The 11,075-nt window shown below is 39.6% G+C and overlaps 1 protein-coding gene across 1 annotated transcript; it reads left to right on the forward strand.

Moving 5' to 3' along the window:
- Positions 1–47: 47 nt before the first annotated feature.
- Positions 48–10,849, forward strand: LOC135331166 (sideroflexin-1-like). The gene is made up of 11 exons (XM_064526236.1): positions 48–66; positions 99–351; positions 3,205–3,375; positions 5,468–5,566; positions 5,942–6,017; positions 9,911–10,057; positions 10,107–10,173; positions 10,227–10,276; positions 10,325–10,374; positions 10,508–10,555; positions 10,617–10,849. Exons 2-11 carry the CDS (start codon positions 164–166, stop codon positions 10,711–10,713), a joined length of 993 nt encoding a protein of 330 aa, XP_064382306.1. The 5' UTR covers positions 48–66; positions 99–163; the 3' UTR covers positions 10,714–10,849.
- The last annotated feature ends 226 nt before the right edge of the window (positions 10,850–11,075 follow it).

Genomic DNA, 11,075 nt, shown 5'->3' on the forward strand with positions numbered 1-11,075 from the left:
TGAATCAGCCGCCCTTCCTCTCTACAGGGGTACTGGTCTCGAGGCTAGGGCCTGGATTGCGGAAGGAAGGGCGGCTATTAAACAACCTCTTTCTCTGCTAAAAAAAATCAGCCTCCTGGGAACTAGCTTGACATGTGACAGCAAATTGTATATCTATGGTGCAATGTCAGTCGAATCAATCACCTCACAATCTATGGTCAACCTTGCACACATCGATCTGTCTAAACCGAGATATGACCAGAGTTCATACAAAGGAAGGATGAAGCATTTCTTTGAGACTGCAAATCCATTGACGATCTTTGCCAGTAATCGTAAGCTCGCTCAGGCAGCGCAGTTGGTTAAAACCCACAAGTGAGTATTTAATAATTATGCATGTGTGTGGCCACATTTTCATCCAATGTTGTTGTTCCGCTATCCATGCATGAGATAAGAGTGGTACATGGTGCATTGTAAAGCGTTGAATGCATACGTACCTGTCGCTAGCCTCGAATCGATCGGCCTGGTATTTATTGCATGTGTAATTATGCCTCGGTGCACTAGACTGGCGGCGACAGCCGCCCGAGCGCGTAGCGCGAGCGACTGGCAAACTGCCTATCAATCACTCATCTCAGCGGAAGTGTAATAGATCGTATGACACTGAATCCCCTGAAGTGTAAGTGCGGTTACAATTACAGGGGGCTAATATGACGTTGAGCAATCTGATAGGCTGCAATGCTCGTTGCAGCTGAGACGAGTGACTGATAGACAGTTTGCCAGTCCCTCGCGCTACGCACGCGAGGGGCTGTCGCCACCAGTCTATCGGTGCGCATGCACAACCGAGGTATACGGTAGTGTGTTTGTGTGTCTGTGTCTGTGTAGACTGCTACAGCTGCTCAAGGATGAATCAAGTGCAAGTAAGAGTTTCTATAGGCTTCTAGTCATGTTTACTTGGATTTTAATTCGTGGATTTGCAAAATAATGCTTCGTTCTCGAGTTATGCTTACTTGGAATGCCATTGCAGCCTTTTCAGAAGAGCATGTAGCCAAACTTGTTTACCGAATATTGCTACTCTACTTAGCAGTTAGCTCTGCACTAGAACGCTAGCTATTGGTAGCTGCAAGAGTGAGAAGAGAGCTGCAAGGCTCTGCAGACGCCAGCCATTAATTTTAGACTTGAACTTTTGGCATCGATCATTTTTAACAACAATCATGGTCGATCATTACCACTCTTTGAGTTTGCATGCATGATTGTAATTATTGGACTGCTATTATGTACAGTTATGTAGCTTTGGCATCTCCACCGAGGCATCAGCACCTGCGGTGCTTTCATTAATCATAGGCGTGGCTCCTGCACGCCCATGCACTATCTACATTGTATGGCCTATGGTGAAGCTTAGCTAGCTAGCTGTGGCCCTCAGGCTTGCACACTAGTCTGAAGCCAGAAGAGGCTCTCATCTATATACCTCTATAATGTCGGGATGTTTGAACTTGGTTTCTGTACTGACTATGGCAAGTCTTTGACTTTGTGCTTCCATGCAACTGCGACCGTACGACCATTGTAGTAGATAAGAGAGAGCCTCTTCTGGCTTCAGACTAGTGTGCAAGCTTTCTCGACAACGAAAAAGAGGGCATAAGTCACAGCTTCACAGGAGACAAAGTATTTGCTAAAATTAATACGGAAAAAAACTAGTAAACAATTTTACAGAGGTTTACTACATAACGTAGAACTAATTCTCCAGATTTCTGCGGAGTGCGTAGCAAAATCACTTTTCTACTTGGAGTTAGCTCTGCACTAGAACGCTAACTATTGGTATTTGCAAGAGTGAGGAAAGAGCTGCAAAGCTGCACTGTTTCATGAGAATGGAAGCTATTAATTATGGAATTTGTGATTTTTTGGCAATCTTCTTCTTTCATGTCGCAACGATATCGGGGTCAATCATTTCCCATTCTTATAATTATGCATGCATGCAAATTAGTGCAAAAACTGAGAATGTGGGATCCTATTCAATCCCTGAGGATCACCTCCATTTAGCCGAATTAAGTGTGTGAAATTTTACTCAGAGATATCTCGGGTAGGTTAATTATTACTAATCGTACCTACCGCTATACGTACTCCATCTAATCTTATTCAACTGTCTCAGAGCACGTAGGTAGAAACATTGTGTTTAAAATTATGAGAACAACTGTCCGCCTGTGTTGTCCCTGTCTTCAGTAAAAAAATTTATAATTATGCCGTCAGTGGCTACCATATCAAGGCTGTATACTGAGAAGAGGGCATACAATTTGCTATGTACCGTACGTACTCAGCATACTTCATATCATAGGCCAGATAATTATACTATAAATAAATAGAATCTAGTATACGGATGTGAACAAGTGGGCGGTGTTTGTTATAATTATGAGCGTGTAACATCAAAGCTGTCTAGCTACAGAAACATCATGACCAGTATACCAGTACCAGTCCTAGTCCAGCCAGGCCCAAGACAATGTGAAGTTAAGCGCTGGGCGTATTGCTAAACCAAAGGCTCAGAGTATACCTATTAATATGCTGTGGACAGTTGTAAGCAGGTTTCATTTTCTTGGCGCTGTTGGATATGCTATGCCTCTGCCTTTGATGGTGCTAGTACGAGCCGTACTGCTGGTTTTATCAATGCTGCAGTAATCGAGTCACAGCTAGGTGCAGCAGATTCTAATTTACCACATGTGGCGCGTGGGCTTTTTTATGGGCAGTTCTAAAAATAGCTACAATATGATTCTGACGAGTTCCATACCCTCTTCTCTTTATACGCCCTTGGCCATATACTGTATAACGAGTGTATTTCGAGGGTATAATGTTCATGGTTTTCGCTGATCAAGCATCTACTGCGAACATTTATACCCAAGAATTTAACATCGCATGCGTGCATGCATGCTGCAGAAAGGCTGCTATTCCGCAAGAATTAAATCCGTGAAAACCTTTCTAACGATCATTCCGTGAAAGTTTATACCCTCGAAATATACTTGTAAATATTTTTCAAAGGGTGCAATTCACTGTTCAGAACATTTTTGCTGGTATTAAATTCTAAAGTTGTGAAGTTGATGTTGTATAGATTTGTAATTACACAACAACTTGCACGTGGTTTTAATTGCATTTTCCAATTATCCGCAAGTACACATTTTTGACTATCATTCGCAGAAATTAATATCCACGAAAGTATGTCACCTTAGAGTACTGTCGGTCCTGTAGGAGAGGAGAAACCCTAAACAGTACAACTGAGGATGAGCTATGGAGGGCCAAAATACTTTATGATTCTGCTTATCATCCTGATACTGGGGAAAAGATGTTCTTGTTGGGCAGGATGTCTTTTCAGGTTCCTGGCAATATGACAATTGTTGGGCTCATGATGACCTTCTACAAGTGAGTTCTAGCTAGTCAATGACATGCATAGTTTTTTTTTGTACTTAGAAAAACTATGAGGTGCAGCATTCAGTCCTTAAGCCTTAATTTTGTACCCTATAATTATAATGTGGTTATTACAACAATGAAAAATTGCGCTAATATCTGACTAAGTGAGTAAGTAAGTTTCTTTTCCTACAAACATCTTCAGGGCATTCTGCATCCTACTTTCCAGATAAATACAGCTCAGATTAGCAATCACTGTCATGAAGTACATGACCTTTCTGGGTCTACTTTTGTTATACATATATTTTTATCTGTCATTTTGTTATTCAGGGCCGTAGATAGCTTAGGTAAGCAGGGGTTGACAAAATAGCAGCTGAAAATGTTTACTAAAAAAAAGAGGTCAACGTACTGTTTTTCATATCCTCTGAGTATGGCAACTTGTTGTGGCACCAACTTAGCTATTCATGGAGCAACTAAAACAAGGTAGCTTGTACTAAGAAGCTAAGAAGATGCTCCTGCTCCCAGAGGCGTAGTGGAGCTCTGAATTTCCAGAGGTCATCACTCTTCTCAGCAGTCAGCATGTGCATCAGATAGCCCTGCCCACATTTCACATCTAAAAGCATTGGTCATGTGCAGATCAATGTTTCACAGTACTTCTTGCAGATCTAGAATACCAGTTGCCCCCCCTCCCCCCGCTGTCTACGGCCCTGCAATTCTGCATTTAATGTGACTTTTATCACTTGCACATACACAGTAACATCAAGAGTGCATAAAAAGAGAAGAGTGCCGATACTTCTACACAAACACTGTGCACAAAGTAACATGACTCGCACGTGATAAAGTATTGTAAATTTATTAGTAATCTCCTAGTAAATGTTAACCGTGACGTTTTTAGGGGTGTGGTTTTCGAACAATTCTAGCTATTAATTGTTCAATGTTCGCGTTCAACGTTCAGAGCTTGTGGTGCTGCTCACTGCACACTGATAGGAGACGATGATCTCTTCACAAAAATCATCTAAAAGAGACAATAGTCGAGTTGATCCTCTTCACTTGCTCTTTACTCACTATTAACAACTTCTGTGCGTTGCGTAAATTATGCGCAAATGTCATCAATTGCGAGTTGCTCACGTGCAATTGACAGGATGTCACGTTACTTTGTGCACAGTGTTTGTGTAGAAGTATCAGTAGTTCGACACTCTTCTCTTCTTATGCACTCTTGGTAACATCAATACGGGAGAATTTATCAGACAGCAAAAACTCCAGAACAGATTATTACAGAGCATATGATAACTGCATGCGAGCTACTAATAATGTAGCTAAGTGCAGTGTGCGACTGAACAGTTGTACTACTAGCTAGTTATATTAAAACTATAGCTAAAACCTCAAGCTATCTAAATGCAGAACTCTAGCTTGGAGATTCTTTCCGGATATTTAGAACAAGTGACAGCTGTATTAGAACAACGAAAATTGCCCCTGAAGTAATTACCACTTATGAGATATGCGTGACTGTGATTAGCCTCCTAAAAGGAGAGCCTGCCTCGCTAAGTCGCATGACGATAAACAAGTGGTAGACAAGTGAAAATGAACGTGGGCATGCAGTCAGTAGCTGGGTGGAGCGGCATGCTGCGATTCACCTACACAGCCCATAATCCACAGGGCGTTTCATGCCTGTTATAGCCGAAATCCAAGTGCATGGTGCATTCAACTGTTTGGTTAGATACTGCTTAGCAAGCATCCTGTGGATTTCAGCATGAAATCTATGATGTGTTTTTAGTGCTAAAGTGATAACTCGTCGTCGTGCAAGCAGTCAGAATCAATATGCAAGCGGTATGAATGAACAATCACAAAATTAGTATGTAGTAGAGTGAGGAAAGATCTGCAAAGCAGACTACTGTATACATATATATAATTATATGGGAGGACAGTTATTGCAGTTTTCAATTAAATTAGTCTACGTCAGGCGGATCAAGTGATTTAGCGAGACAGACAATCTCTCACAATAATTACATTGCTGTTGGTTTAACAAATACAGTCCACTTTTTATTTTTTATAGTTCAAAATCCATTTTCGTTTTCATTTTCATTCATGTGGATATTTTCATACGTAGGAATACAGGAGCAGTGATATTTTGGCAGTTCGCTAATCAAACCTTTAATGCTATCGTGAACTACACTAACAGAAGTGGAAAAGATATCATCACACCAAGGTACAACCAAACAGCTGCAAGTTATTTGACTGACTCATTATTTAGGAGTGCTATAATAGTCTACTAAAGTCTATTTGCATTGAGTTCGACCCCGGAAGTTATGTGGTCAATTATGGCTTCATTTATGCTTTATGTGGTGGACAAGTATGCCTGGGATTCTACATAGAAAATGCTAACTTTTAGCTGGTTGGAGCTTACCAGCTCTACAGCATATAGATAGAAGCACTTTTTAACAAGGAATCCAATGGTATATGAAACTTTGAATTTCGGTAAAGTTATGATAACTTTATGAAGGTCAAACTCAACCAAATAGACTTCAGTAGTAATTTAATTTTAATTTCACTCTGGCGTATCTAACCTCTAGTTATTTAACAGGCAGGTTCTTGTGCCTTATCTAGCAGCAACATCTGCAGCCACCATCACTGCACTGACTCTGAACAATGTTGCAAAGGTGGGTTATTATGCCTCGGTGCGCATGCGCAATCGAGGTATATGGCAGTGTGTTTGTGTCTGTGTATGTGTAGACTGCTACGTAACAGCTGCTCAATGAACTGGTTCTATAGGCTTCTAGTTGGATTTTGATTTGTAGATTTGCAAAATAATGCTTCGTTTTTGAGTTATGCCTAGTTTTGCTTGCTTGGAAGTTGGAATGCCATTGCAGCTTTTTCAGAAGAGTGCGTAGTAAAACTTGTCCATGCAATGTTGCTACTCTACTTGGTAGTTAGCTCTGCACTAGAACGTTAGCTATTGGTAGCTGCAAGAGTGAGAAGAGAACTGCAAGGTTCACTTCACTGATGCAGCAGCTTAATTTTAGACTTAGTACTTTTGGCATCCTTTTCATCAGACATGATATCGATCATTAATATTATTATAGCAGGTATTTTCGTTCGTGCAAATTTTCGTACGAAGGACCCATTTAATTACTTCGTTTTTTGGGGTTTATTTTCGTACCGCTCAGGATAGTGACGTTGAATCTGTTGCGGTAGAACCAGGGGCAGATCCAGGAATTTTGAAAAGGGGGGGCAGGGTGCTTTCATTTTAATTGGCTTAGTTTATTCTACATTACCAGCATGATTGTACTCCCACCCCACATATATAAAATGTACACATGCATGCGCTATATTAGCTTCGATTCCAGGCCGCGAAGAGAAAGGCGGCCTGGTATACTTTGTATGCGCATGCGCGAAATAATTGACAACAATTTCATCATACAAATTGTAAAAAAACGGACAAAGTTACAATACGTATGGCAATGTGACCACAATGGCAGCTTTCAGAGACACTAATCAAAGTAGAATAATTATGCTGCAGCAGTGTTGCTTCTTCTAGCTCTGTTTATCAAAGAGACAGTTCAAGAAAGCCTCCCAGACAGCTAGAGCTGCCAGCTGGGAAGAGTGGTGGACTCTTTAATACATCAGTAGATCTTGAGTGAATAACTTCCTGAGTGTCGAGTTAAAGCTTATTAAAAGCTTTCAGGAGTGATCATTAGCTTCTTTATCTTCAGCAATGACTTCTTGTCGAACATAAAGGCAAGATTTGGTAGCAGAATACTTGCCTGGTCCATATTACCACAACCTCATCAGGGGACCCACAGGAACACATCATGCCTTTCATAACATCTGTATAGCCTTACAGTGTAGGGTGTCGTTAAGTAGAGACTTGGCTTGATACAATAAAGGGCGCAAGAACTCAGTCATCTTTGCACAATACTTTTATGTAACTGACTGTAACTTCAGAATACAAATAGTATACGGTTTATTTTACTGACAGTATCCACAAATACACGGATTACCCCCTTTTTGGGGTAATGTACGCGCATGCGCATACAAAGTATACCAGGCCGCCTTTCTCTTCGCGGCCTGGAATCGAGGCTAGCGCTATAATTATATGCATACATTATGCCTCGAGGCGTAGCTGCACAAGGGATACGGTAAAGCTGGCTGTGTATGTTTCTGTTCCAGCTGTAGTTTAACTGCTCCACGGTTGCAATGCGACGAAAACTAACAGCTTCTAGCCACATTCTCTTGCATTTTGATTCGTGGATTAGCAAACTAAAGCTTCTGTCTCGAGTTATGGCTAGTTTAACAGTGAAGGCTGTTGCAGTCTCTTCAGAATCTTTCATAGCAGCATTATCTGTTAGCACAAACTTTCTATTCAACTTATGAGTTATATATAGCCTTGCACTTTATTGGAACTGCAAAGCTGCATGCCTGGCCTATACAGTACACTTTTACTGCATGCCACCTTTTTTAACTCTGACCTCATTGCAGCTCTACCCCTTTTCAATTAACTATTCATTGACAAGAAATGCAAAATACTGAACTCATGTACGAAGCACTATTTTACATGTACATATACCGTATAGAAGGTAATTTTCGGGGGACAAAATATTCATGGTTCAACAATATTGAGACATTTCGTGGGTAATATTTTCGTGGTAGCTGCTGCACTGCAGATAAAGGTACCTTAATGTTACTATTATAGACGGGTAGTAAATTTAGTGTTTTCAGATTTTTTTCTGTTTTTACTAATTTTGGTGAATTTTTAGCAAATTCATTACCAATAATAACTAGATGTACAAGTATGAGTTTAAGTTAAATGGAAAGTTTGGAGTCAGATACAGATAAAAAAAAAAAGGGCTGGCTTGCTTAGCATACTCTCAAAAGTACATTAGAAAAAGAAGAAAAAAATGTTTTTTTATGAGTTCATAATTTTTTAATTGCGTTTTATTAGCGCGTACTTAATTTAGCGTTAATTACAAAAATCGCTAAAATTCACTACCCGTTTATAATAGTAACAATAAGGTAGGCAAGGTCGCTTCATTCGTGGGTAAAATAATTGCAGTCAGCCCTCCAACCACAAAAACCATGAATATTTTGCCCCACGAAAATTACCCGCTATACGGTATACTGTTTCCATTAAGCTCCTCTCCAGTAATGACTGTATGGAATTCAAATCATTCATTGTTAAAAATTGTTACAACAATAATAACGTAACATTACTCCTAGCTGTGCTCCCCCCTTAGCAATGAGCCCCCACCCCAGAAAGCTATGGTGGGTGGGGCTCATTGCTGACTCAGGCACAAACTACGCTTTGCAAGGTTTACTGGCTCTGCAGTTGCTCCACCATGTACTGTAGATTGAGCCCGGTGTGTGTCAGTTAACTCTAGCTGTGTAGTAACTCTAGCTGTACAAAAGCGGAACACTCGCTAATTAGTAGTCCCATAGCCTAGTAGTCCCATAGCCACCTATTGGTGTGTGCATGCAGAATCAATCTCATTTTGTTGTGCATTATTATACGCACTTTTGCTGACGATAATTGACGTCTGACTAAATTTGGTAGTCTACAGTCGAGACCTTGAAATGGTGACCAGAACTGGCCTTTTGTCAACAAATTAAGGTTACGGTAAACAGTTTGCTCATGAATATTCATGATTTTCTTATAAAGTGTCTATTCGAGCCATAAAAATAATGACTTACTGCGTTTCAGCTGGACTTCCAGCTCATTCTAGCTGGAAAAGATCACTAGATCTAGCTCATGAATAATTAATGAGCAAACGGTTCACTGTAACCTTAAGGGGGGAATAAAGCCAAAGAAATTGACTCGGACTAGAAAAATTATAACTCCACCCTACTACCTCCTATGAACTTTATATAGCTCTTTGAATAAGCTACATTCGTCTTGTAGGTACTGATAACGAGATATAGTACTATGTATGTAATTATTGATGTGCTATCCCAGATTTACAACTGCTAACTGCATGTTCGCTAAGTGGTTTGTGGCCTAGATGTTTTTACTTAGATGACCCGGCCTACTGTAATCGTTCTAATTATAGAACCAATAAAAAATTATTATTTTTCTAGAAACAATGTACGAAAAAAAATGATTTTATATGGTGGTATATATATATGGGCGTTATAAGGGGCGTCTCTTGGTTCTATAATTGGAACGCTTACGGTAATCTATTTAGATAAAGTTGATAATGTATATAATTATATTGAAAATTCATTTTTTTACAAAATCGAAAAAAATACTAGTCTAGTATATACACAACATGTTTATAATGACTTGAATAATAACTTTCTAATGATTACAATGACTTGAATAAAGAACAAATTAAAAACTGGGAAATACTATTAGAATCTTGTCTAGGCTTGGGTTTTTTTCTCAATTTGCTGGATTTTTTGGCTTAGATGTGTTTAAGAATTGGCTGTAGTTTCGTAATGGAGCCTTCATCAACTGAAACTTGAAATCTGAGTTGTCCTACTGTGTTTCATATTTTAGAGTTAATTTTTGGCTTTACCCCCCTTAATAGTAAATACCGTTAATTGCTAACTCATGCAGAAAATGCCTCCACTTATTGGAAGATTTGTTCCGTTTCTTGCTGTGGCAGCAGCCAACTCTATAAACCTCCCCCTCATGAGACAACGAGAACTCAAAACTGGTGTTCCGATCTATGATGAGGACAACAACTATCTAGGAATGTCGACGGTATATTATGTAATTAATGCATATTCAACATCAGCCTTATATTGGACAGAATGCTGCCAGGAAAGGAATCTCTTCTGTAATTTTTTCAAGAATTGTTATGGCTTCACCAGGGATGGGTGAGTATAATATATGATAGGCATGGTAAAATACATCGGCATTGATTGTACAGTATTTCCACCAATTTTAATGAACGCTCTGGAAAGAAGAGGAACTTTTAAGGTACATTAATTATTAACTGACTGTTTAAAGTATTCTTAAATTCTACAGAGAATACCGTGGTTGAATGCACCACTTCAAGTTCTGCTTGTTGGATTGTGGTACGAGTATAATTATAGTTCTTATAATTTTTTGGGTAGCCAATCGACCTTGTTTACTACACTTTACGCAGCAAGCATTAGAGGGCCAGCCGATGATCACGATACCATTATTATAAATTACATCTTTATGCAGTCTTGTTTTCGCCACACCACTGGGCTGTGCAGTATTTCCTCAGCAGAGGTATGTTTGTTTGTGTGGGAAACTATTCCTGTCTTTACGTATCTCTATAATAATATTACAGCTCTATAAATGTCGAAAGCCTAGAAACACACCTCAGAAACAAGCTTCAGAAAACACACCCTTCTGTGAAAGAGGTGTATTTCAATAAAGGATTGTGACTTTTTACGACGGCTAGGTGCATGCATTGTGTATAGCATAGACGTATAGATCACAGAATGAACAATGAAATGTATGTTCGAGATGTATGTTCTTTTGCTGCATGTTTGTCTTTGTCATGAAATTATGTTCATGGGACCCAATCAACACACAATTGAGCTTAAAGGTGTTTGGGTGACATGGCTCAAGTTCCCTCCGACCTCAATCACACACTATAATAATCATATGCATGCTCACAACAACGGATTTACGGTAATAACGTAGATAAACCACAAGTTAAGACAAAAATAAAGGGTGACAGTTGTTCCATTTTACAGGTTTTCTACAGTTGGGGCATTTTTGTTGAGCTTTGACTGCCTTTTTA

The sequence above is a fragment of the Halichondria panicea genome, chromosome 2 (genome assembly GCF_963675165.1).
Source record: "Halichondria panicea chromosome 2, odHalPani1.1, whole genome shotgun sequence".
In the NCBI taxonomy this organism is placed as follows: domain Eukaryota; kingdom Metazoa; phylum Porifera; class Demospongiae; order Suberitida; family Halichondriidae; genus Halichondria; species Halichondria panicea.

Coding starts and splice junctions, on each gene's coding strand:
- LOC135331166 (XM_064526236.1), top strand. CDS start 164: ATGTCAGTCGAATCAATCACCTCACAATCTATGGTCAACCTTGCACAC. Junction 3,376..5,467: donor CTCATGATGACCTTCTACAA/GTGAGTTCTAGC, acceptor TTTCATACGTAG/GAATACAGGAGCAGTGATAT. Junction 10,058..10,106: donor ACTATCTAGGAATGTCGACG/GTATATTATGTA, acceptor TATATTGGACAG/AATGCTGCCAGGAAAGGAAT.